At 52.7% G+C, this 24,233-nt stretch overlaps 13 protein-coding genes across 13 annotated transcripts in view; 8 read left to right on the top strand and 5 right to left on the bottom strand.

Annotated features, from left to right (window-relative positions):
* Window positions 1-87: 87 nt before the first annotated feature.
* On the top strand, window positions 88-577 carry BDZ99DRAFT_465346 (uncharacterized protein). Its single transcript, XM_033720522.1, has one exon. The coding sequence runs from the start codon at window positions 266-268 to the stop codon at window positions 482-484; it is 219 nt and encodes a 72-aa protein (XP_033574445.1). The 5' UTR covers window positions 88-265; the 3' UTR covers window positions 485-577.
* BDZ99DRAFT_478953 (uncharacterized protein) lies at window positions 572-2,576 on the bottom strand (the record flags this gene model as incomplete). Its single annotated transcript, XM_033722201.1, has 7 exons — window positions 572-575; window positions 647-850; window positions 885-1,221; window positions 1,507-1,567; window positions 1,622-1,926; window positions 2,054-2,148; window positions 2,308-2,576. 7 exons carry the CDS (start codon window positions 2,574-2,576, stop codon window positions 572-574), a joined length of 1,275 nt encoding a protein of 424 aa, XP_033574446.1.
* A 463-nt stretch (window positions 2,577-3,039) lies between these two features.
* Window positions 3,040-5,332, bottom strand: BDZ99DRAFT_523095 (uncharacterized protein; the record flags this gene model as incomplete). The annotated part of the gene is made up of 3 exons (XM_033725774.1): window positions 3,040-3,182; window positions 3,254-3,603; window positions 3,660-5,332. 3 exons carry the CDS (start codon window positions 5,330-5,332, stop codon window positions 3,040-3,042), a joined length of 2,166 nt encoding a protein of 721 aa, XP_033574447.1.
* Window positions 5,333-6,129: 797 nt separating this feature from the next.
* On the top strand, window positions 6,130-6,839 carry BDZ99DRAFT_465347 (uncharacterized protein). The gene has a single exon (XM_033720523.1). The coding sequence runs from the start codon at window positions 6,273-6,275 to the stop codon at window positions 6,468-6,470; it is 198 nt and encodes a 65-aa protein (XP_033574448.1). The 5' UTR covers window positions 6,130-6,272; the 3' UTR covers window positions 6,471-6,839.
* On the top strand, window positions 6,690-8,069 carry BDZ99DRAFT_465348 (uncharacterized protein). Its single transcript, XM_033720524.1, has one exon. The coding sequence runs from the start codon at window positions 6,975-6,977 to the stop codon at window positions 7,926-7,928; it is 954 nt and encodes a 317-aa protein (XP_033574449.1). The 5' UTR covers window positions 6,690-6,974; the 3' UTR covers window positions 7,929-8,069.
* A 1,127-nt stretch (window positions 8,070-9,196) lies between these two features.
* Window positions 9,197-11,127, top strand: BDZ99DRAFT_478956 (Delta(24(24(1)))-sterol reductase; the record flags this gene model as incomplete). Its single annotated transcript, XM_033722202.1, has 4 exons — window positions 9,197-9,240; window positions 9,310-10,458; window positions 10,510-11,059; window positions 11,116-11,127. 4 exons carry the CDS (start codon window positions 9,197-9,199, stop codon window positions 11,125-11,127), a joined length of 1,755 nt encoding a protein of 584 aa, XP_033574450.1.
* A 518-nt stretch (window positions 11,128-11,645) lies between these two features.
* Window positions 11,646-12,172, bottom strand: BDZ99DRAFT_392608 (uncharacterized protein; the record flags this gene model as incomplete). Its single annotated transcript, XM_033715797.1, has 5 exons — window positions 11,646-11,778; window positions 11,826-11,916; window positions 11,965-11,994; window positions 12,045-12,071; window positions 12,121-12,172. The coding sequence occupies 5 exons, from the start codon at window positions 12,170-12,172 to the stop codon at window positions 11,646-11,648; spliced, it is 333 nt and encodes a 110-aa protein (XP_033574451.1).
* Window positions 12,173-12,806: 634 nt separating this feature from the next.
* BDZ99DRAFT_80663 (uncharacterized protein) lies at window positions 12,807-15,431 on the top strand. Its single transcript, XM_033728913.1, has 2 exons — window positions 12,807-14,082; window positions 14,129-15,431. The coding sequence occupies exons 1-2, from the start codon at window positions 12,946-12,948 to the stop codon at window positions 15,245-15,247; spliced, it is 2,256 nt and encodes a 751-aa protein (XP_033574452.1). The 5' UTR covers window positions 12,807-12,945; the 3' UTR covers window positions 15,248-15,431.
* BDZ99DRAFT_80664 (uncharacterized protein) lies at window positions 15,432-16,181 on the top strand. Its single transcript, XM_033728914.1, has one exon. The coding sequence runs from the start codon at window positions 15,616-15,618 to the stop codon at window positions 16,144-16,146; it is 531 nt and encodes a 176-aa protein (XP_033574453.1). The 5' UTR covers window positions 15,432-15,615; the 3' UTR covers window positions 16,147-16,181.
* A 35-nt stretch (window positions 16,182-16,216) lies between these two features.
* Window positions 16,217-17,400, bottom strand: BDZ99DRAFT_537105 (lipoyltransferase). Its single transcript, XM_033726606.1, has one exon. It carries the CDS (start codon window positions 17,338-17,340, stop codon window positions 16,573-16,575), a length of 768 nt encoding a protein of 255 aa, XP_033574454.1. The 5' UTR covers window positions 17,341-17,400; the 3' UTR covers window positions 16,217-16,572.
* A 126-nt stretch (window positions 17,401-17,526) lies between these two features.
* BDZ99DRAFT_537109 (uncharacterized protein) lies at window positions 17,527-18,582 on the top strand. The gene has a single exon (XM_033726607.1). It carries the CDS (start codon window positions 17,531-17,533, stop codon window positions 18,344-18,346), a length of 816 nt encoding a protein of 271 aa, XP_033574455.1. The 5' UTR covers window positions 17,527-17,530; the 3' UTR covers window positions 18,347-18,582.
* Window positions 18,583-19,282: 700 nt separating this feature from the next.
* Window positions 19,283-21,075, top strand: BDZ99DRAFT_447899 (2-nitropropane dioxygenase). Its single transcript, XM_033718033.1, has 6 exons — window positions 19,283-19,595; window positions 19,667-19,747; window positions 19,805-19,942; window positions 19,997-20,017; window positions 20,070-20,584; window positions 20,636-21,075. Exons 1-6 carry the CDS (start codon window positions 19,413-19,415, stop codon window positions 20,769-20,771), a joined length of 1,074 nt encoding a protein of 357 aa, XP_033574456.1. The 5' UTR covers window positions 19,283-19,412; the 3' UTR covers window positions 20,772-21,075.
* A 2,621-nt stretch (window positions 21,076-23,696) lies between these two features.
* Window positions 23,697-24,233, bottom strand: part of BDZ99DRAFT_489791 (TPR-like protein) — a gene marked incomplete at both ends in the record, with an annotated part of 2,725 nt that continues 2,188 nt past the window's right edge. The window contains one exon of the mRNA XM_033723009.1: window positions 23,697-24,209. Coding sequence (XP_033574457.1) covers window positions 23,697-24,209 — 513 coding nt within the window. The remainder of the gene's footprint in view (window positions 24,210-24,233) is intronic.

The raw sequence follows: 24,233 nt of genomic DNA on the forward strand, positions 1-24,233 counted from the left end.
CCCTACAGCCAATGATCTGCCTGATTGAATAGACGCCAAAGGTTATATAGCCTTATGCAGCCACTTGATATTGAAGCGCTTACGCCCGTAGCTGTTGTGAACGTATCGAGCATCGTGTTGGTAGCCCAGTGTTAAGTACTATCTCGAGCACATCGTTATCATGTCGCAGCCTTGTACTGTACAATCACGTATCTCTGTAGACTTTTCAGTGGAGGATGGGAACCGGCACCTTAAAAGCGTCTCTGCGAAAGAAGCTCTCATCACAATGCCCGCATGGAACGGTTCGATTTCAAGACAAATCCGCTTATGCGAAGTGTGCATTAAAGTGTTCGATGGCCGGTGGCCTGACGGGCGTCGAGTCCAAACGTTCATTACGGACGGGACGCAGAAGTCCAAGAAGAGCAGGAAGCAGGACGGAGACAAACGGGACGAGAAGGCACGCTTGGAGGATTTCAACAGGTTCATCGAAAGCGAGCAGGCATAGCGTGTTCTTCTCAAGAGCCGCAGTGGCTGAGCCCGTGAAGAAAAGGACGAGGAAAGCGATTGCAGCGAGCAATTGCCGCGGAAGTGATTACCTATGAAATTAGCAAAACTGAAAATCAAACAACCATCTCCACCACTTCGTCATCACACGCCCCACACGTACCTTCGAGGCAGCGCCACGGACATCGCCTTCATCCTCTCGTCCATCATAGTCTCTGAATTTTTCCTCTCCCTCACGTTCTCATTCCTAGCAATCTTCTTCCCGTACTCATCCAACGCCTCAATCGTCTGGATGTAGTTGTATCCTGCTACCGCAGAGCAGACATACCACCACCCGTGCATCTCAAACATCCAACTCACCGGCATCCTAACACGGTGCCGTAGCTCGCGCATGGACGCACAGGTATGGAAGTCCAGGCGCCACAGCGCGTAGCCAAAGAGAAACAAGACTACACCCACGGTGTAGAGCCGCCGTAAGCGCTGCTTGAGCTTTGGGGCCCCACACGCGCTCGACGCGGCATATGAGCAGCGCGGTGACGAGGCCGCACATGCTGACGAAGGAATATTGGTGGAGTGCTGTGTTGTTCGATATGAGGAAGTTGAGGATGCTGGTGGTTTCGAGGAGTATGAGCGAAGCTAGGATGCGGCGGTATGGCAGGGCGCGCGATGCTGGCAGGCAGGGGGAGAGGGAGTAATAGAGGAGAGCGCTGGAGAAGATGTGCATGGTGAGTTGGTCAGCTAGATTATATTTTTTAGCGAGTGCGTGTGGAGAGAGGGGGCAGTGTTGAGGGTGGACTTGGCAGGAGAGAAAAATCACGTGCCGATTTGTGTGTTGTATTTCAGTGTTGCGTGATTCCATGTCGATGCGAGACCGACAAGAGAGAAAGTCAAGTATAATCTCCAGGCTGAGCGATTTCTGTAGTAGCTACGGAGAGCGAGGACGACTAGGAAGGTAAGCTTTGACTTTGTGGTTCAGGGAGAGATCGCGGAGAGTGTATCGGGAAGGACACTGATGGGACTTACTGTAGGCGAGACTTGTAATTGCGTTCATAAACTCGGCAATGTAGGGTGAGACGATATATTTCTGCAGCAATTGAGCATTCAGGGGAAGGAAAAATGTGACCTATGAGAGACTGACCTCTTCGCAGAAACTGAAAGTAATTGCATCTCGGGGTTGAAAGGAAAAGGTGAGTTGGGCATGGGGAACTATTGAATGCTCATTCTTCCCCCAGTAGTAAGGGGTTGTGGACTCGCTGAATGAGTGATGCGGCATAACGAGAGCTGGGATGCGCATGAAGGAGGAAATCAAGCGGTGGAGAGCGAAAGGACTTGGGGTCGGATCTGACGAATTTACATAAACCTCGTGAGGAAGGAGGATGAAAGAGACGATGAAGCGACATTCTAAGGACAAGGCCGCAAGTCGAGGACTTAGACGCGGGCTTCCTAGAAATAGAATAGGTAAGATCCGGACTTTTTTGAAAAATGAAATTAGCCTTGAGGCGTCACGGTTCCAATTCTGCCGTTCATCACCTTTCTATACTTTGGAACGTTTCCGAACGGAGGAATATACCAGTCTCATACTTCTCAATATTCCCATGCACCTCAATAGGGGACTGGTCGACCTCAGCCGCGTGATGACTTAGCAGCAAAGCCAGCGTGTTTGCACTGCCCAGTCGATAGTGGCCATTCTTGATAATCAAAAGTGACTATCCAATTCGGTGCTTTAACGGTCGCGTATTGACGCTACAAGGCTGTTTGATGCTCGCCCTCCCCACCCGCGGTCCCCGCCATTCCCCAACTCGCCGCATACCCGCTCAAACCCACCAATCTGCCACCTTAACAACCGCAACACAAACAGACATGCTGATAATCTCCGGTGCCGTCCCTGTCCTGTATATCTTCCACACCCATAAACCAAAACCGACATTGTGCACGCCAATGACTCGAAAGAGAGGGCGGTCGGCGAGTTCCGGCACGCCCCAAGTGGAGGCAAGGGTGGATGGGTAGAGTAGCGTGTAGGTGCCGCTGGCGATAATCGCGAGTGGGAGGCTGCAGGCGAGTGTGCGGGATAGGGGGTTGAGGTAGTAATGCATCGTGTGGTGAGCTTTAGGTGACTCGCTGGGTGTGGAGGTTGGGGAGAGGAGGCTGGGCGTTTGGGCGTGCTTTGAAATGGTCTCCTTGATTTCGTAGAAAACTCGGAAGATGCTGTGGAGCCGCCCTTGGATGCACCCACGTTGTACGAGCTGTCCGATCTCGTTTCCGCAGCATCACCCACGCTCCGCACCCTTTTCCAAATAAAGATCCTCTTGGCTGACGGATGTATATCTTAAATGGGGTTGGTGTTGGTATCGATTGCAGTGCTTTAGCTGAAGTTGCACTGTCTGTCGTCTGCAGGGGAAGAAGTGCCGGGTTTCTCGATGGTATTTCATCTTGGCATACTTGTTTCGCAAGAGATGAGGCTCTAACCAAGGTTCTCTTCATCTACTGGACTGCGATGAATGTGATGAGGAGATTGAAGATGATTGATCGAATTGCAGATCTAGATATCAGAATATATTACACAGCCTGCTCAGGCGGAAGCGTCGGGAGCTTGCTAGAATGGTATTTGCAGTCTGTCTCATGCTCAGAGTTTCCCTTGTCTCGGATGGGTTGGTAGTCGGCCATGCAGATCCAGCAGAATTGGTGCTTGCACTTGGTACCTGCATTACAATCATGTTAGCACGTATCCCTTAGTTCTGGACCACACGAAGCAAAAGTTTATCGGACTTACAAGTCATATGATCGCACCCATCATTCTTCTCGATATTCCACCCACAGTTGCCCCTCTTCCCCGGACATTTCTTTGTGATCTTAGCGATTTCGGCAGCAGAAGCCTCCTCTTGTGCTTTCTGGTCTTTCTCTTTCCTCCCACTTGTTCTATAATCATACTCTTCACAAGTTTCCCCTTCATGCCATACGCCCTCATGAACAGTACAGACTTTGAAACCACAGTCTACGCACACAAAGATGTTGCCAGAAACGTCGCTTTCGTGTATTTGACCGGATTTGCAATTAGGGCCACGACACCATCGGAAGTTGGGGTCGTCATTGAGTGCTTCGCGGGCAGAGAGGGCATCGAATCTGTAAATCTTGTCAGGATCTGTCAAAAAATACCTTCAAATTAGCGCAATACTCACTTTGCGTAGACTTCCGGCGTGGCATACTCTTGCACCTCCGCGTGATTCAAAATTTGTTTGCAACCCTCCTCTGGGCATTTGATCTCTTTCCAGCTCTTGCTGTTCAGTTCCGAAGCAATCCAGCCTTGGTAGCAGTCGCTACAGACTTGAGGCTCGTGCTCACAGTTCATGAGAGAGGGTAGATCGGGAATAGGATAGCTTTCTGCACACACTGCACAGTCCCTTTTCTTGGGCGCCGCATTAATTTGGCGTAGATGTTGGTTTTCCTCCTCTGCTAGCTTGATAGCTAATGCTAGATCGGCGTCTTCTTGTGGACGAGATGCTTGCCTGGGTACACCACGGTTCTCCTCTTCTTGCAACTGCCTAGCCAGAAGTTCGTCGGGATCCAGACTACGGGGTGAAGTAGCCTTACTCAGCGGAATATCACGGAGTTCAGTTGCCGGCTCACTGCGGAGTGATATCCTTCTGCTAAAGGGATTATTCGAGTGTAGTCCGCGAGACGATGCAGATGAAGATGATGCAAATGTCGAAGAAGATGATGCGAATGTCGGAGGGACGAAAGCACCGGGAATGTGTCTTGTTCGGGAAGAAGATGTGTGAGACGAAGCCCTCTCTTCTTCCTCCCTCTGTATTTGCTGCGCCAACTCTCGATCCAGTTGTTCTTGTGTTGATATACGCTGCGGAGTTGCCGCACGCGGTTTGCTAATCCCATTTCTGGCATTATTCCTGCCTCTGTACAAGACTAGGTCGTCGCTAGAGTCTGATGGAGCAGGTGAAGGACTGCGCCAGTGTGAGGATTCCGCTGGTGAAGGTGACCTTGCTGTTTGCTTTCCTTGGCTTGATCTGTCCATGGATTCTGACAAGGCCATAAGAAGGTCAAGGTCGTGTTCCATTTCAACCACCTGGCGGGCGTCGGATAGTAGTTGTTCATTGTTGGACAACGCTGCCGCATTCGACTCGCTTGGGCTAAATGGAATAGGTGCCTGGCCTCGAGAATGTTCCAGGGAGGGAGCAGCGCCAAAGAGCGAGGCATTGTGAGTCGGCTCCAGATCCGAGCCTCGCCGTGGTCTCGAAGGTGCTGGAGTTTCCAAAAGGGAAGATAGAGTTGACTTGTACTGAGCATTTCTTGCTAGCGGAAAGAACGGACGAGAGCTATTCGGTGCAAGTAAATTGGGAGAGGAAGCGGTAGGCCTTAAACCTATCGGTTTTCGTCGGATACTACCAAAGGGGGAGAGTGGAGATGTTGGAGGGGTTGCCACGGTCGACGCCGGACTGGCTTGCGAGAACACAAAAGACCCCGGCGTGTTCCCCTCGGAACCATCGTTAACCACTGACGATGGCCGCGAGTCTGGCAAGTATGGACGCGGGTCCGGGAAGTATTCTGTCATAGGCTCCTGAGGAGCTTTTGAGGTTGAAGATTTCTTCCATGGTAGGAAGCTCGACTTCCTTCGTGCGGGCAGTTCGGTAGCGGGGGTATGAGGGTCCCAGTCCGAGTCTCCTCCGCGCGTGAAGACCTGGGGCGAGTTCGGTATCGCATGTGCCGGTAATGCATAGGTCTTGACGGGGAAGCCTCTGGAAATCGGAATCTCCTCGTCCTTGAAGAATTGTGCGGTTCGGGAGGCACCAGGCTGAAGGGTGGCCGTCTCGTCAGACTTGGAGCTTCCAGACCCCATGCTGAGAAAGCGACCGAAGCGCATGCCGCAGAGCACTCAGGCTGGTATAAAGGGACGCGAAATGAAGCATGAAGTTAGCACGCAGATGAGAAGAAAGACAGAATGAAGACGGGCGTACACCCTGGCACCTGGGACCCGGCTGGAGGCGTCTTATCGACGGCCTCCGCTCCAGCTCATGGCATGAGAGGCTCGGCCCAGGCAGAACACAAGGCTGAGTTCCTCAGGCACAGTATAAGGGGCCATACAGCGGCCATTTTACGCGACGTGGCTGCGACGAAAAGCAGTGCCACCAATAGCGGCGAGCCATAGCCTCTCCCCCGCTTCGCCCTTTTGGTTCGACCGCAGTATTGATTTCTGCTGGCCAAGGTTCCAGCTAACTGTCACGTGCTTCTGGGCTCAAATGACGCACTGTGAACGGTAGATAGAACAGAACTTCGATGGAATTGCTTGAAACAAATGAATCCAGAGATGAATGTGAGGATGGCAAGCGTCACGGTATTGTTGAAAGAAAGCACCCTTTAGCTCCCGTGCGCAGCTGGCGGCTCGCATCGAGGACTCAGCCCCACTTCTCTGTGGAATCAACCTCAACCTACCAAAGGCATCGTGACACTCGATAAGACCATCTAGAAACACAGCCTGTGTCACGCTCTACAGTACATACATCAAGGTTGTGGCGCAGCATGTTGAAGTCCAAGGTCCCTGAGGTCCAACGACAGGTACCGAGGGCCTGCAACAAGCTGCTTTGGTGACAGCCTGGTCTTGTTACCTAGGTACCCAAGCTGAACGACACCCATGGGGGCTGAACAATATGTTTTGAATGTCAAGCTATTGCGTAGCGAGCCTCTGCTTCCCTTCTCCGCTTCCTCTCCGCTTCCTCTCTCTTCTTTTCTCTCCGGCTCATCCGCCTCAAAATTCTTGTAAGGCTCGTCCACGATTTCTAATGGAGTTGGAAAAGCTGAGCATCTTGTCCCGTCTCTCCTTCATACTCGTCTGCATTGCTCTCAAAGTTCATGCCGACGACGAATATAAGGCCTACGCTGTCGCAAGTGTTTGGGCTGTACTGAATTGTGTTCTGTGGCGATATGTTCTTTCGAGTGTCGTGTACAGACTGATATTGGTGGTCGGGATTGGGGGTTGAGATGGGAGAAGAAGGAGGAATGATATGGAGGAGTCAAGAAGCTGGAGAATTGTTTGAGGCACATTCAGTCCACTTCTTATAGCTCAGCTTGATCTCAAGCGCTCCGAAGATCAAACTCTGGCATTTCCTTATTAACAGGCAAATGTCAGCTCTCCTTCTCTCCCTCAACATCAGCACCACGGGCCAAGATGCAACGCACTCAAGATCTCCAAAAACAGCACGAGAAGAAAGTCTTATCTAGGAAGAAAATCTATGAACGCGGACTCAGCTTGCAAGGAAAGCCGATGACCATAAAGGATAATGCCTTCAAAACTCAGATCCTCGAGTACTTCAAAAAATCCAAAGCGGACGAGAAAATACTCGCTAAAGATGTAAGCCCCAATAAGCACACATTATCAAAGCTACCACTCTGACGCCGTCTTCGAACTTTAGGAAATCACTCAATACTACTTCATAACAGCCCACTGCCCACCGTGCTCAAAGCCCACCGCCAACCTAGCACCAATGTTCATTACCGACCTTAGGATCGAAACCCACCATCTCAACCGCGTCCTCGTTATCCGCCTGTATGGCGACCCCATCGTATCTGCTCACAACGGCATGCTCTGGCCCGTCGAAGACCTCCAAAAGAACCTAGCGATCGTGACGTTGCATAATTGGCACGCGGACCCCGAGGAGATGTGTCAACTGTTCAATGAGGACCTGGTTGTGGCAATCAAGCAGCCTTATTTTGAGTTGTGCAATAGGGGTGGTCTGTACAACGTCGGAATTGATCATATATCGGATGTACATGTTCTGCCAGTGAGCCACCCCATGATTGCAAGGTTTTATACGGAGGAGGAAAGGGATAAGAGGTGTAAGAAAGCGTCTAAGAGTGGCGAAGGGCCGGCGATGACCGTTTCGGCGAGAAGGCTTATTTTGCAGCAGCGCGATGCTACAGTAACGCTTTGGACGCCAACGCATCTGCACCGAAAAATGCCAAAGAGCAGAATTTCTGGGTACTCCAGAGGTGCTCGGAAGCCAACGCCAGGATCGGCAACTTCGACGACTCCCTCCTCGGCGCTGAAAATCACAACATATCGCAAAAACGGGACCCAGAACGGGCGCATAGAATATCTCAAGGCGAATGCACTCCACAATCTCGGCAAACACAGGGACTGCTGGATGATCCTAGAATGTCTTGACCACCTCGACGAGCTAGCTGAATTGCTTCACAAGGCCGCGAGCATGTGGCTTGAACTGTGGCAAGCTCAGACACGTCCTCTAGATCCAAACTCCACGAGAACGTCGTACGTCGATTTCACGACTATCGAGGAGCATGAAGATGGCAAACCGGGGCTATTCGCCAAACGTGATTTTAGGGCCAATGAAATCGTTCTGATCGAACGTCCACTGTTTGTGTCGAAGCCAGAGCGTGCAGATCGGAAGTTCTGCATTGTCGACTTAGAAGATAGGTAGCACCATACACACAGGTATCCGTCACTTTTCGTAGACGCTGTTCAGCATGCACGAGTGAGTCGGAAAATGGCTCGCGACCTGTTGAGTCTGGATGACTTGGCATACGAGAATGTGCAGGTTGATGGCAATACTGTTCTGGATTCGTAAGTTCCTCAAGCTGCTACCCCCATGACTGAGCCCTCTCCGATATGATGAGACACAGAACTGATACGTGATGTAGCTTCCGTATCCACAAGATCGTCAAGGAGAAAATGCTATACAATAGGCTTACAGATGTCTCTGGAATCTGGCGTCATGCAGCTCACGCACGTAAATCGGAGCGCCCGAACGGACGTGTTGAGCCGGCTAATTTTGTTGTTCCAGGTCGAAATGGAAGCGACGATGATATGACTTGTTGCGCGACCCAAGATATTGCTGCTGGTGAAGAGATAGTGCGACCCTGAGTTTCACCATTACCTGGATATCACGTGACTAATTTCTGGACCGACTGGAGCTAGAGTCGGGTGACGGAAGGGTATCAAATTCAGGGGAATGGAATACTAAAAGTGAATGGCTGGAGCAAGGGCAGTAGAGCTCTCGGGACGAAATGCGTCTCTCGAGACGAGATTTCTCTCTGAATACGTCAGGTCCACGGGTAGTGAATGCAATGAGCATTATCTTATACTGTAATTCTTCACTGGATCTTATCTACATAAGCATTTCCTATGGCGCTGGCAAAGTCATGCTTTATTGAACAGCAGAATAGGATGCAAATCCTCGCGGAACTGAGTCGTCTAGTCCCCTCTTCACCCTTTTTTGAGGTGCACGCCTGTGCCGATACTTCGTAGTTCGTCGTGAGATGGCATGACCTCCGCGGGATGAACTTTTTAGACATCACAGTAACGGAGAAAGTTCAACAATGACGCAGACGTTCAAAAGAGTACGTACGGAAAATGCAAACCAGGCACTCAACCCGGTCCCAATGAGGACAGTGACATGGTACATGGTACAATTGGAAGTGGATTGGTGAGCCGAGATTGCGCGCGTGCGAGCGAAAGCGAAAGCGACGTTTAAATTGTTCGAGGCCTTGGCGTCAAAACATAGCACAACACAGCTGCCTCGCAGCCCCACGGTCCTTTCCACCCGGCAGTTGAACCCTCGGAGGCTCGGATGTTCACCAGGCGACACTTGTAACAGGCTCTTTTCCCTCATTCACCCTCTACATTCTCGTGTCGTGGACATCGTTTCCATTTGCCCCCTGAACGAGACATTTCGAGGCGCAAGCAACAATGAGCGAACGAGTGACGCGCTCGAGGACGGGCAAGACGCCTAGGTGAGCAGTATCTGGTGCCTCGTGAGGCTCTCATATTTGTAGCGCAATTGCTTACATGAGGCGGTTTAGCAAGCCCTCCAACCCCGGTTTCGTCGAAACACCAGGACGCAGGAAGTCGTCGCGCAAGTCGATGATGCCCTCAAACCCCTACGATTCCGAGCACACGAGTCCGCAGCTGTCTTCTGTACGTATGGGCGAGCCATTGGCCAAATTGGAGTTCGAAAAGGAGGGTCCCAACAAGGTGCTGAGCAACGGCAATGGGTATGCGAATGGGCATGCGAATGGGCATGCGAATGGGTATGCCAATGGACACGCAAACGGAGAGGCAAACGGACACACGAACGGATACGCGAACGGACATGCCAATGGCAACGGAAATGGGCACGCTAATGGCAACGGCAAACTCAACGGCCATGCTAAATCTGCGGAAACTGCCCTCGAGGACCCTAAGATCGATACGTCTGGCCAGTTTGAGTTTGGCGGTTCATGGGGCACTGGAGCTGCCATGATCGGGTTTCCGTCTCTCATGTACTACATGTGGGTCGGAGCGACGTACTACGATGGGAAGTTTCCTACGCCGGTTGGCGACGAGAGCATCACAGACTTCCTATACCACATGGGGTATCTAGTCAAGACAGGAGCATTTCCCCATGCTAAGGCATGGGCTATCTACTGGGTCTACTTCATCGCGGAAGCCATCTTTTACCTCGTTATGCCAGGTATCTGGGTCAAGGGGAAGCCACTTCCTCACCTTGGGGGCAAACAGCTGGACTACTATTGCTCGGGCATGTGGTCCTGGTACTCCACCATTGCTATCGCTCTCGCTCTTCATTATAGCGGGCTCTTCAAGTTATACACTGTGATCGACGAGTTTGGACCTATTCTCTCTGTGGCCATCATTTCTGGCTTTGGAATGTCTATTGTCGCTTACTTTTCTGCCATATGGAGAGGCGCAACCCATCGTATGACCGGCTATCCTATATACGACTTCTTCATGGGCGCCGAGCTCAACCCCCGCATGTTTGGAATTCTTGACTTCAAGATGTTCTTCGAGGTCCGCATCCCGTGGTACATCCTCTTCCTGCTCACACTTGGCACCGCCATGCGACAGGTCGAGAACTACGGCTTCGTTTCTGGCGAAGTCTGCCTTCTTCTCTTAGCCCACTTCTTGTACGCGAACGCTTGCGCGAAGGCCGAGCACTTGATTGTGCCTACTTGGTAAGTTTGTTCCACCCCAAATTTCCCTTAGACATGACTGACACTTTGTAGGGATATGTACTACGAGAAATGGGGCTTCATGCTAATCTTCTGGAACCTCGCTGGGGTACCGCTCTCCTACTGCCATTGCACTCTGTACCTCGCCAACCACCCTCCCTCGGAGTATCACTGGCCGACCTGGGCCATCGCCGCGTACGCTGTGCTCTACCTTGGCGTTTACTACGTCTGGGACACCTGCAACAGCCAGAAGAACGTATTCCGCCAGGAAGAGGCCGGCTACATCTTCGAGCGCAAGACATTCCCCTACTTCCGCTATGGCCGCATTGCAAACCCGGTAACGATCCCTACGAAATTCGGTAATTCGCTGTTCTGCGATGGCTGGTATGGCAAAGCGAGGAAGGTCCACTATACATGCGATCTCTTCTTCGCGCTTAGTTGGGGTCTTGTCTGCGGGTTCAAGAGCCCGTTTCCTTGGTTTTATCCGACATTCTTCTTCTTCATGATCTCGCATCGCGCGTGGAGGGATCTGGAGAAGTGCCAAGAGAGGTACGGGGAGGCGTGGAACGAGTACAGGCGGAGAGTGCCGTACATTTTCATTCCGGTGAGTCTTTTCAATCACGCCGTAAATGAAGGAAAAGTCACTGATTTGCTATACAGTATGTCTTCTAGTCACGCATTTCTTCGTGTTTGATGCATAGATGGCCTCCGAAGGCCATGGCGAGTGTTTTGATATTACGGGAAGAAAGGCGTGCTGGGCACGTTTTGGTCTCTTTTCCTCTAATATTGCATGCTTGCTCCCTCAGGAATAAAAAGGGTCTCGGGTAACACTACTGTATTCTACTGGTTTGCATGGGCGAGTTTGCATACATTTTCTTTTTTATATTTCATCAGCTCTTTCGACGGGTGGTAGTGGAATCTGAGACTAGTTTGAAGAATAATATAATAGTAATCCTGTGCGAATATCGTTCGAGTGCTGTGGTCTGGTATTGGAGAATACGACGCTCCAGTTCGAAAATAGGCAATTTTGAAGGCGTGCATTTGGGTGCGTCTTGTGAAAGTGAGGCCTGGTATTTTTGCCGTAGCGTTGGTTTCATCCCTATACCGATATATACACCATCCCCGTAATGCTTCAGTTGTTATACATTTCATCCGTGATACACGTTGTCCCCCGTTCTGCACTGTCGCGCCTAGTTGCTCTCGGGGTTTACTCTTCGGATGTATTGTCGCGGCATCATCATCGGCCTCCTGTGATATCCAGCCATTGCCTCCTTCGCAATAGGCGAGTCTGTCCGGATAGTCGTGCCGATGCCCATGAAGAAACTGAAATTGTTACCGATTGAGCTCCTCAAGAACAGTCCCAAACCTACCCAAACGTAGCGGCAGACCCCACCATGTATTGCCCTAGTGTTCGTAGCATCCCGTTGGGCCCTGGGCCGAATCTTATGATGTTTGTAGCGCCTGTGTCCTGTCAGGCTCGTTCTGGAGCAGAGTATCCGGATAGCGCACCAAATATGAATCCGATGATCAGTCCCACAGCTGAATAGCAGGTCAGCAAGAGGAGGACGGAAGGAGGCCGGCATTCGTACACCCGCCCATCATGGCTCCCATTTTGACTGCACGCGGGTTAGCTGTTGGAGTGCTGCATGGCAGATGGAGGCGTACGTTTGTCGAAGGTCGACGGGCCGCTCATACCGTGTCCCACTGGCACAGGCATCGTGGCGTCTTTTCTTGGGAAAAGTGATTGAAGAGCTGAGGGGGGTCGTGACCAAAGCAACTGCTGCAGATGTCTGAGGTGGTCCGGTACCACGCAGTCTCTCCACACTGGAAACGGAGACGGAACCTTCCGTGAATATCACGTGATATACGCTTTCCCATGGCTCGGAATGCACCCTCACATCGAAAGTCGCATGCTTCCATCCTGAACATCGCATCCCATCGCCAGCAGCCCCATTTCTACGCGCCCCGTGGCCGCTGCTTGCTGCCCGCCATCACGCGTCCGCACTCCCTTCACCAACCCAGGCCAGGCCCACCACTCAGAAGCTAGTGTGCAGTGGATCCTCTGCCGCTGTCCTCGCTCCGCATACCTCTCCTTACACATCTCCTCCTCGCCCGCACGACACGCCTCACCACTGTCAGCCCGCCCCTCGGCCTCCCGTCTTGCGACTTTTGCTGTCTCATCCGCCGCCGCTGCTGCTGCCCGGCCTCGCATCCTCGCCGCGCTGACGTCGCACCTGGCTGACCCGGACCAGCACACGACAGAACCTCACTCGGATCGCGAGCCGCACCTCGAGGCCGACCTGCGCCATTCTCGTCGTCGGCCGTCCGCCCTGCGCATGAGCAAACGACCCGCCAGCTCTCTGCCTCTGTTGTTGTCTGCTTGCTGGGGTCGCTCGCGGGTGTATCACGCTGCCGGCGCTAAGTGGCCAGGACGACGCCGAAAAATCGAACCTCGCAGCAGACGGCAGTCGTGGGCTGGCCTCGTCGCAGATGACGGCAGTCGCCCCTCCTCCCAACTTCCAGCCCATTTCTCGGACAGGATGGAGCGCTCCTAACGGCGCCTCCAGCGGCCTGAGCTCCGTCAACGGTGACGAGTTCAGGATGTATATGCCCCGGAAAAGCATCCAGCGCCCGGCCTCGTCCACCTCTCTCGCGTCGAACGCATCCTCGAACTCGACTATATCGACCGCATCCACGCAGTCCAACGGCGTGCCTTCCTCCCCCGCGGTCGACGGCAACTGGGGCACGAGGAAGAAGCCGCAGCGAGGCTTGTGGCCGACGTCAAAGGCAGAACCCATATCAGGCCTCTCCACCGCACGGCCCCAGTCGATAGCATCTGCATCGTCGACATCCGCCGCCTCTGCCATTTCCGCCCTCCACTCGCCAGCTCCAATGGTTCCATCACAGCAGCACAATGGCCAGTCGCAAACGCAACAGAACGGCGCGCCACGGGCCCAAGGCCAGTCCGAGAGCCCGGCCATTCTTCACCTCGTTCCCATGAACGGCACATTTGAGCGGAAAACAATCACTGTGCCTTTTTTCCCCGACGTTCTACGCATTGGCCGGCAGACGAATAACAAGACGGTTCCAACACCGCTCAATGGATACTTCGACTCCAAGGTGCTCTCCCGACAACACGCAGAAGTATGGGCAGACCGACACGGCAAGATATGGATTCGTGACGTCAAGTCGTCCAACGGCACCTTCGTCAACGGCCAGCGGCTGTCTCAAGAGAATAGGGACTCGGATCCTCACGAGCTGCGGGAACAAGACATGCTGGAATTGGGTATAGACATCGTTAGCGAGGACCAGAAGACGATCGTCCACCACAAGGTTGCCGCTCGGGTTGAACATGCCGGCATTTACTCCAACACCGGCAACAACATGTTGGACCTCAACTTTGGGGAGCTCGACTCGCCAATGATGGCTAACATCATAAGCCCTGGCGGGCCACAAGGGATGGGCAATCTGAGAGGACGGCCTGGTGGGCAAGGCCAGATGAACGGCAACCGCGTTCAAACACCTTCAAGCGCAATTCCGAACAACATGGGTCAACCAGGCCAGCAAAGGCACATGAACTTCTGGCTGCAGCCTATCTCGCTGGAACAAATTGTCAAGAAGCTAAACGTATGTAACTGCGACCCAATAGCTGCGCCGTGCTAACACAATCTAGACGGAGATGAAGCAAGCTAAAATACAGAATCAAGACCTCCTACGGACAAACCAGTACATCGATAATGTATTGACAACGGAACCGAAGAAGGAGTCAGCGAAAACCTCTCCCACTTCACACGTAAAGATATCTCCCATAAAAGGAGACTTCAAGGCACGATTTTCCGATCCCCCTGCGCCTCCGCCTCAGCAACCTCTTCCCGAAAAACCAGACTGCCCTCCACATCAGCCTCTTCTGCGTAGAATTGACACCGAGAGACCGAAAAGCAGTGGGTCTCCTAAACGAACCGATTCACACCACCAGATATCATCTCTCGCCGAAGCTTTGACGTCAGCAAAGAAGGAGATTGAGTCTCAAAGTTTGCGACTGAAGGATCTAGAGACGCTTCTTGCCGAAGAGCGGCTCGCAAGAGAGAGCGCGGAGGAGCGAGCCCAGCGGCTCGAGCTGGAGCGCAAGGACGACACTTTCGAGGAGACAACCACCATACCTGAAATGAATGGAGTTGTCCCCGACCCGGAAGAGTCTGAGCCTATACTAGATAAAGATGGCCAGGTAGAGAGGGAGTCATCGCCAACGGATTTCGCGACTGTTCGACTCCAACAACGACTGGAGCTGATGATCGCCGAAATGGACGAAATGAAGAGCAAGATGGAGCAGTACCGGCAACGGGCCGAGACTGCAGAAGCGGAGAGCGAAACGCACCGGAAGACGCTGTCAGAGATGGTTGAGAAGATCAGGCATGACGACGCCAACCGAGCACGACGGGAAGCCGTCAAGCAGCACAAGCGTAGCCAAAGTGAGCTTTCAGAGGGCCACCTCCCCGTGGGTGTCGATGGTTCCGAGGATGAAGGCGAGATTCCGATTGTCAACGATAACAGCATGGACGTTGACGACGCCGACGCATTGTTACGACGGGTCGGCATCCAGAACGGCAGAGCTGTCAGCCCTGAGCAGGCTGCAGCAGTGCAGAAGGCCAACTCTCAGGCACTAGCGCAGTGGTCGAATGCTCACGGTATTACCTCTCTCCAGGGAGCCTCAGCTACGAGCATTCTTGTGGTTGTTTTGGGCTTCGGTGTAATGTCGTACCTGAACAACTTCTACCCGAAGGTGGAGCGGTGAAGATGGTCAGGATATCTGCACTGATGTCCTGCGCACTGTCGCCACGAGTGGGGGCTGGGGATGAAAGAAGCGGAGAGGGAGGAGAGCAAGACGCCATGGCGGAGGCAATGGGGCAGAAGAGCGTGACGTCTTCTCCGAACTGCTGCAGTCCGGGTGGCAGATGGTTGGCTACGCAGCGACGGCTCCGAGTAATTGCTTTTGGACAGCAGAACACACTGAAAGCGTCGCCTATTTCCATCTTCGATGATATGGGAAATTTGGGCATTTCACTCGGAGATTGGCGTTCGGAACTACTGGAATGAATGGATACACTATGACATCGTCTGCTGAATGGCTAGCAGCAGCAGCAGACGGAAAATTTGTGGTGGATGTGTTTTGGGAAAAAAGCACGTGTCACCAAACTTGGAACGCATCACCTCACACTCTCACTATACATAATCTCTCACACTTTTCCTTTCTTTCTTTCTTTCTCTCTTCTTTCCTTTATTTGTAAACCCCATCATTCACTTTGGGGCAACGCGGCGGAGAACATGAACGTGTCTCGATGTAGCACACCCGGATCGGAAGATGAGGGACGATCAGGGTCTGGATTTGATAACTGTGCGGCGTTTCGGCGAGAGCAGGCCTTGGATTGGGCAATTGACCTCTTCTTTCTTTTTTCCTCTTTTAAGAGTGTTTTTCTTGACTGTCAATCAACTGTAGTGTCTCAAGGATTCTTTAGCGTAGTAAGGGTCTTCTGTCCGAGGGAGATTAGGCAGGTTCAAGACAAGTTGTATTCTGAGTTCTTTCTGGCCGTTCTTTCTGGTCCACTTTCTTTTGTGAGGATGTTTGTTTATGTGGGATTGGGTGAGAGGGGAAGTGTGAGGTATGATTGGGATGGGGTGGAGTGGGTTGTCTAGGTTCCTTTTTCAATGATACATACTTTTGGACTACGAGGCGTGCTACGATGCCGTGAATCGAGTGATTTGAGTGATACGTGGCTTTGCCAGGAGAAAGCAATGTTCCTTCATATTTCGACGTGTTCTTTGAAGCAAGGTTGCAAGTCTAGGTTTCAGGTTCGGGTAACATATATACATGCAAGTGCGCTCCGTTTACCTAAAAGCGTCCTCTTAACGTCTAGATCCTTCGCTCTGGCGGTTTGATATCTCACTCCGATCTAATTTGGGACGTACTACCGCTCTATCTCGAGTATGCCGGTAGCCCGTGATGGGGCATGGTAAAGCTCCAGCTCGACTTAAGCTCTTCCACATAGAAGCTCTTCCACATAGTGGGTAATTGAGATTCCACAGCCGTGACTTTTATTTCCACAGCCATGCCAGCACCCCTCAATCCCCCTCCCCTTCCCCCTCCCCCTCTCCAACATCCAACCCCAACACCTCCCTCGCCTCCCCCACACCCACCCTCACCACGCCCCCCTCAGCATCCCCAAACAGCGCCCTCCCCAGCTCCCCCGCAAACACCTCCCCCACCGCCTCCACTGTCAGCCCCTCCACCCCCACCGTCTCCAAACTCACCGCCCGCTTCCCCTCCAGCCCACACGCCACAATCCGCTCAAAAAACCCCAGCTCCGGCGCCACATTCAACGCGACCCCATGACTCGTGACATGCCGCCGCATGTGCACGCCCACGCTCCCAATCTTGGCGTCGGCGCTGACCCACAAGCCCGGGTTTGTGGTCGTGAAGGTGCACACGCCGTAGTGCGCGCAGGTGGACTGGAGGGCGGTTTCGAGCAGGCGGATGTAGCACCGCGGGCTCAGTTTTAGGGGCGCGAGGTCGAGGATCGGGTACGCGACGAGCTGGCCGGGGCCGTGGTAGGTCGTCTGCCCGCCGCGCAGGGCTTCGTGGAAGGCGGCGCGGCCGCCGGCGCGGAGGTGCGCGATTTGGGAGGGCGAGAGGGCGCCGATTTCGCGGCGGCCGCAGGTGTAGGTCGGCGGGGGGGAGAAGGTGAGGAGGGTGGGTGGCGGCGGCGGGGGGGAGGAGGGGGAGGTTTTTGAGGATTTGGAGAGGAGGAAGCGGGCGACGAGGGATTCTTGGAGCGCGGAGACGGAGGGGTAGGAGGGGAGGCCGGGGAGGTGGAGGTGGTGGAGTTTCATGGTGGGTGGAGGTAGTGGGGGTGTATAGGCATTGTTTAATAGGATGGGTGTTGGGGGATCAGAGGTTGTTTGAGCGGTGATGGGATGGAGGGAGGGAAGGTCCAGCCCTATATATGGCCCGTGCGCGGGATTTTTATATCAAAGTTCGTGAAGCTTCACTGCTCCCTCCCATCACTCGACCATAGCCACGATGACAACCCCCACCGAGCCCACTAGTTCTACAACTCTCAAACGCAAATCTCTCGATGCTCCAGCTACCTCGAAACCTCCAAAACGCCCCCGCCTGCCCCCGGGCTACAAATCCACCCCCCGTCCTATCCCGCACCCCGCCATACCCACCCCCTTCGCCTCCGCCGACGCCCCAAAAAACGTCTACGTAAAACACAACACGCCCTTCATCTCCGCTGTAAAACGCATCCGCGGCCTGCTGCGCCAGATCGAGAAACGCGAAACCCAATCTCTATCCAGTGGGCGGAAACCGCTGGACGCGAAGACGGTGGAGGCGGCGATTGCGAATGCGCGGGAGAACAAGGATGCAGGCAAGGAGGGGGAGCCGGTATACTTGAAGGCGACGGGGCGGGCGATTGATAGGGCGTTGCATGTGGCGCTGTATTTCCAGGAGCAGGGGTTTGAGTTGGAGATTGAGACGGGGGCGGTGGAGGTGGTGGATGATGTTGTGAGGGAGCGTAAGGGGGGGTATTTGGGGTCTTGGGTGAAGAGAGGGGAGGAGGTGGAGGAGGTGGAAGATGAGAATGAAAAAGAGGAGGCGGTCGATACCGAGATGAAGGATGATGGGCTGAAGAAGGAGGGTGGAGGGGAGAAGGAGGTTGCAGAGCTGGAAAAGCCTCCGGAGAAGAAGGCTGCGGAAGAGAAGGAGGTTGCAGAAATGGGGAAGTCTCCGGAGAAGAAGGCTACGGAAGAGAAGGAGGAGACAGCCACAGACGACATTCCAGAATCAAGGACTCGGCGGTTGAACTTCATATCTGTCGCCATCCGCCAACAATGAGGCATTCGTGGCGAACCGATAGCCATCACACACAATGTCCACGGCACCACTTGTCAAAAGGCCGTAGTAGACAAGCAAAGTCACGCTAAAAGACACAGTGGGACTGAGCCAAAGTGGGATATTTACAGAAGGTGATGCTCGCGGCGTGCACCGATTCGTCGAAGAACACTTTCACGGCCAAAGTGAATGTTCAACTCTCGATCTTGAGCTGCGAAATAGGCCTCTGCTGTTACTTCCGATACTTCGGTATGTACACTCTGGCGCTCAAAAACCAATCAATCTGTACACCAAACCTACACCTCTGAAGTCTCAAGAATGAGACAATTGATCAGATTGGGCCCTCCTCCGGCGGGCCTCCACGATGATCTCAGGTTTACGATGATCTCAGGTTTCAACTATCAGTCGTGCCCGATGATTCTTTTGAAAATCACCATCGCAGTACCGAGATGCGAGTACTCAAGCACAATGACGGCACGGTAATTTCAGTACAGCACAATAGTTGGTCAGCTACCAGCGATATATTGGTCGCTGTTCTTCTAGCAGATGCTACTAAGCTACTTGCACCAATCGACTCCCGAGTATTAAAGCATCCTAGAGCTCCTCATCTTAGTACCGATGTCTTCATATAGCTACGTCCAGTTCGACTCAATCCAATTTAAAAATCAGTATCAAACCTTTTCATCTTAATCATGCGTCTTTTGTGGTACCGAGGTCTTGGGTGCAAGCCCCCGTCGACTCCCCTCATTCGATTCGCGTGTTTGTTTTAGTTACTGTCCCTCAGCTGACTACTGCACTCCGGCTTACCCCACATATCAGCCATCGCTACCGACTCCCGAACTCATGCATTACTGATGCAGGTAGTCTTGACTTTCAAGAAATAAAATAACCTCATAATCCCTTAGTACTCAGAAGAAATTTAGTTTTTATACGGCCAAAGTGCCCGGTCGTCTTTCAACTTCATCTCAATTGTTCTTCTGGACTTATGCGAACAGCTTCATCTGCATAAATCATAGAGCTCTATAGCTCTGGAAAAATTTGTACCTTTCGCAGTTGTCACGCCTTCAAGATGTCCATCTCAACTCCTCTAACCACCCTCCTTGGGATCCAGCACCCCATCCTCCTCGCAGGCATGGGCGGCGTTGCTAGCCCCTCGCTCGCAGCCGCGGTGTCCAATGCAGGTGGAATGGGTGTGCTAGGCGGAATCTCGTATACGCCCGCGATGCTACGCGACTTGATCAAAGAGACAAAGGTTCGTTCCTTTACCCCCAATCATATAGAGCCCTTTTAGGCACAGAAGCTCACTCATGCACAACGTCACAGTCACTAATGACGGATCCAAGTTTACCCTTTGGTGTGGATCTACTGATTCCGCAGGTTGGAGGGAATGCAAGGAAGACGAATGTGAGTACTTTTTTCCCTCAGACCGCGTAATCTTATCAAGTTGCTGACGTCGAATAGTACGACTACACAAAAGGCTCATTGAGCGAACTTATCGACGTTATCATTGAAGGCGGAGCAAAGCTGTTCGTATCTGCAGTGGGTGTACCACCGAAATGGGTAGTAGAGAAGCTGCATAAGAACGGGATACTGTACATGGTATGTATACTTCCATCCAGTCACCAACGACATCAATTACTGACCGAGTCTAAGAACATAATAGGGCACCCGAAAGTCAGCATCTCCATTCTTCAGCTCGATTGATTATCGAAGCTAACAACACCAGCACATTCACAAAGCCTGCGCCATTGGCGCCGACCTCATCTGCGCCCAAGGCGGCGAAGCAGGCGGCCACACAGGCGATATCCCCTTCAGCGTCCTCATCCCCGCCTGCGCTGACGTCTGCAAACAATATACCTCGCCCCTCACTAGCCAACCCGTCCAGCTCGTCGCCGCTGGCGGAGTCAACGACGGCCGCAGCCTCGCTGCCGCGCTGATGTTCGGCGCAAGTGGGGTTTGGGTGGGGACGCGCTTCATTCCCGCGAAAGAGAGCGGTGCGAGCGAGTATGCGAAGAAGCTCGTCGTCGACGCCGGATTCGATTCGGTGGTTAAGAGTACGATCTGGACTGGCCGCCCACTACGCGCGGCACGGACGCCGTATATCGATGATTGGGAGACGAACCGGCAGCAGGAGATTAAGGAGTTGACGGCGAAGGGGGTTTTACCGGCTGAGTATGATCTTGATAAGTTGAGCGCGGCGGGGAAGTTGACGGAGGAGATTGAGGAGCAGGCGGCTGTTAAGTATGTGATCTGCTTCAGAGATAGAGTGCAGAGTGCTAATAGCGTGATTAGGCCCATGGGGATTGTAGCGGGATTGGTCAACAAGAAAGATCAGTCTGCTGGCGAAATTGTGAAGGACATTGTAGAAGAGGCGGTCGGGCTGCTGAGGGGGGCGAGTGGGTTTGTAAAGACGGCTTCGAGACTATAAGTGCAGTATGTATAGCCAGCTAATGAGGCCACAATGGGACCTGAGAGACTCTGAAGTGTAGATCTTCGTTATTGTAACTCGACAGCTATCTAATCGTAAGGCCAAGCGGTTTTGGTTTGGGCTTGATAGGGTGCAGAAACGAGGAAAAAGAAATCTTGTAAAGAAGACTCTGCTAATGTCAGGTGACAGATACGTTTTTCCGCTAAGGGTAGGCGGAGATACTAATGATGAGGAACGCCTATCTAGATCTGGGGAGAGAACGCTCTATAGGGAAACTTGGTGACTTGGTTCATGGTCAGGCCGTGCACGTGACCAATATGTTGGCCATGCAATATTCTATTGGAAAGCGAAAGGCAGTCGTCAAACCCTATCTCGGTATTACGAAACTATCTTCCTCGCGTATAGTCTTTGCTATCGTGGTGCGAATCACGAACGAACAAGTGCCTCCGAAACATAGCAGAAGCGCTTCCAATGAAGCTTGAAGCATACGCCCGATCCCAATCCTAGGTCTTGGCAGTCTCAGCCTCCCTCCTGTTAAACACCTCTTCTTCTTGCAGCTGTACCCCTCTCATCATCGAGTAACTTGTCGTCGTCTCTTCACTTTCTGTTGTGCAATGATTCCCTTCTCGGCTTCTCATTTGTATGCAATCGGGCCTGGAGGAATCGGTCTACGGTTGTGCTGGTCTTGTCGCTTAATGCTTTCTCGGATACTGAAAGACGAACTGAAGGATGAAATGACGAGGACGGGTTTGGGTTGATGTTAATTATGCTAACCCACTACAAGTCAACGCGTAAGCTACGAGAAAGCGCACGGAGGAGGTGTGTTGCTTGCAAAGCCTTTTTGTACTCGTTCACGGTAGAACAGCAGAATTTTGCTTCTGAAAATAGACGAAGTCGGCTTTTTTCCATTTCGAACTTTTTGAATCCAGACACGGAGGATCCTACTTCCCAGCAATTAAGAAAGTCTTCAAAAGAAAGATGTAAACATTGTGCTACAATTTCCTGTAGCCACGGAGCTCCTAAGTTCGGTGGTCGGCTTATATGCTTCTGCCACGCTTAGTGTTCATCTAAGCCGTAGTAAGTCGGCGATTGATTCCAGACTACGCCACATACACTGATTGGTAAAACTGATTCAGATCCTAGATCCGATACCATCATGCCAATTCTATCCGGGTAAACTGATGAAGATGCAACGTGGACCAAAGCGAAACAGTGACTACTCGAGTGTCTTGAAGGAGATAACCATCGTCAGTGCAAAAAGCAAATTATGAAGCATCGATTACCGGAACGCCTCGTTCACGTATCCCCTGGCGGAAATCCAATACATCTCTGTATTACACGCAATATTCCAGACCGCAGGAACTTGCGCTACCTCACTCTGAGCCACTGCTGGGGGAGGAGGCCCATGCCTCTAGTCGCGACTCGAGATAACTTGAGTTCGCTTCTCCACACCATTCCATTTGAGAAACTGTCCAAGACGTTTCAAGACGCCGTCGTAACTACCCAACGCCTAGGGTTCCAGTACATATGGATCGACTCTCTTTGCATCCTTCAAGGCGACGCCGACGATTGGGCTAACGAAGCTGCGCACATAGGCAGTATCTACTCGGGGAGGCGTCCTCAACATCGTCGCCGCCCATGCACCTGACAGTGCCACCGGTTTCTTCTGGAAATGCGATCTCACAGCCTCGTTCCAGGTCTTCGACAATTCTCGCGGCAACACCTACGCCTACATGCCTACATCAATGGCGTATCTCTCGCATACATCGGCCTTGAAGCGCGGGTGGTGTTTCCAGGAGACACTACTGGCGCCGCGGAGTGTGTACTTCTGCAAATCACAACTCTTCTGGGAATGTCGCAAGCTCAAGACCTGCTAAGCCCTCCCCGAATCCCCACCCTTCGTGTCACCCTTGCGCAGAGCCCCCGTGAGCTGGATCGAAAAGCGGCCGGAAGGACAAACTCCAACATCTATCCAAAGGATGGCCTACGAATGGCTGAAAGTGGTAACCGCCTACTCCAGGACACGCGTGACATACCCCCAGGACAAGCTCATTGCTGTCTCCAGTGTCGCTCTTATGTTTTCGAAGACGGGAACTTTTACACACTGCACTAGTTCCGTCAGACTGCATCGAGTACTACGCCACACTGTGGCGACCAGGTATCGACCTGCAGTTGCTCTGGTACGTCAAACGCTCGCACTGGAAGCCGCGAAACGACGCCCTTCGTGCACCGTCGTGGTCGTGGGCTGGGATCGACGGCCCTGTCAACAGTATTTTGGGCGACAACTACCAACATCCAGACTACTATCAAAACTGGGACTGATTTCACGGGATCCTCAACCGGGACGAGAAGATCGCGGTGTTGGATTGCAGCACGCGGCTCGCAACACACGATCCGTACGGCGAAGTGCACGGCGGGTCTCTGACGCGGCGGTGTCGAGCTCTCGCCCGGATGGACCGCTCGCGGCGCGGCAGGAGGACGTGCGAGGTCGTAGCGGACTATTTGGATTTTCTTGGGTTCGAGCAGCGCGACGATGTGGTCCTGCTCCCGGTGTTGCGTAAGCAGCATGAGTATGGATTGCTGCTTGAGCGCGTCCGTGACCCGGAGGTTTATCGCCGCGTTGGGGTCTATAAAGCGAAGCGTTAGAAGGGGCCTAGATGAGAGGGGTTGGAACAGGCTCTAGACAGGGTTGTTACTATTACTATTTTATGAGAATGGCTAGCGATGCATGGACTATTCAACGCTTTTCCAAACCGACTGGGGGATAATCATTGGTTTTCCGTATGGTGAGGTTATTTGGGATTTTGGTTTGACATTCATTGCTAAGTTGCTTTCATTACTATTACACATTGCACAGGCGTGCCGACGCAGCTCGATCAGTTCCATGATTGCTTGGTTCCAGAAGATGAAAAATGGGATTGAAACTTAATCTCTATTCTCCATTTGCCACTTATTGAGATTTCTAAGCGAAGACGCTGTGCGAGGATGCTGAGGGCCAAGAATCTGCCTGCTCAGCTGAACGCACCTTTCCATTAATGCGATGGCCTCTCCGTTCCGGCCTCGGGACTTCCACGTGTGTGCCAGGTTGTTCATGCTGCTTAGCGTGTCCGGATGCTCCGCCCCAAGCACCCTCTTTCTTGTCTCTACTACTTGCACCTCCAGCTCTTCGGCCTCCTTCCACCGCCCTTGGTTCCAGTACGTCGACGCTAGGTTGTTCATGCTGGTTAGCGTGTCCGGATGCTCCGCCCCAAGCACCCTCTTTCTTATCTCTATTACTTGCACCTGTAGCTCCTCAGCCTCTGCCCACCGCCCTCGGCACTTCCACATGTGTGCCAGGTTGTTCATGCTGCTTAGCATGTCCGGATGCTCCGCCCCAAGCACCCTCTTTCTCATCTCCATTACTTGCATCTGCAGCTCTTCGGCCTCCTTCCACCGCCCCTGACTCCGGTACGTTGACGCAAG

This window comes from Mytilinidion resinicola, assembly GCF_010093595.1.
Source record: "Mytilinidion resinicola strain CBS 304.34 unplaced genomic scaffold BDZ99scaffold_14, whole genome shotgun sequence".
NCBI lineage: Eukaryota > Fungi > Ascomycota > Dothideomycetes > Mytilinidiales > Mytilinidiaceae > Mytilinidion > Mytilinidion resinicola.

Coding starts and splice junctions, on each gene's coding strand:
- BDZ99DRAFT_465346 (XM_033720522.1), top strand. CDS start 266: ATGCCCGCATGGAACGGTTCGATTTCAAGACAAATCCGCTTATGCGAA.
- BDZ99DRAFT_465347 (XM_033720523.1), top strand. CDS start 6,273: ATGGAGTTGGAAAAGCTGAGCATCTTGTCCCGTCTCTCCTTCATACTC.
- BDZ99DRAFT_465348 (XM_033720524.1), top strand. CDS start 6,975: ATGTTCATTACCGACCTTAGGATCGAAACCCACCATCTCAACCGCGTC.
- BDZ99DRAFT_80663 (XM_033728913.1), top strand. CDS start 12,946: ATGACGGCAGTCGCCCCTCCTCCCAACTTCCAGCCCATTTCTCGGACA. Junction 14,083..14,128: donor AAATTGTCAAGAAGCTAAAC/GTATGTAACTGC, acceptor AACACAATCTAG/ACGGAGATGAAGCAAGCTAA.
- BDZ99DRAFT_80664 (XM_033728914.1), top strand. CDS start 15,616: ATGTGTTTTGGGAAAAAAGCACGTGTCACCAAACTTGGAACGCATCAC.
- BDZ99DRAFT_537105 (XM_033726606.1), bottom strand. CDS start 17,340: ATGAAACTCCACCACCTCCACCTCCCCGGCCTCCCCTCCTACCCCTCC.
- BDZ99DRAFT_537109 (XM_033726607.1), top strand. CDS start 17,531: ATGACAACCCCCACCGAGCCCACTAGTTCTACAACTCTCAAACGCAAA.
- BDZ99DRAFT_447899 (XM_033718033.1), top strand. CDS start 19,413: ATGTCCATCTCAACTCCTCTAACCACCCTCCTTGGGATCCAGCACCCC. Junction 19,596..19,666: donor ACTTGATCAAAGAGACAAAG/GTTCGTTCCTTT, acceptor ACAACGTCACAG/TCACTAATGACGGATCCAAG. Junction 19,943..19,996: donor AGAACGGGATACTGTACATG/GTATGTATACTT, acceptor ACCGAGTCTAAG/AACATAATAGGGCACCCGAA.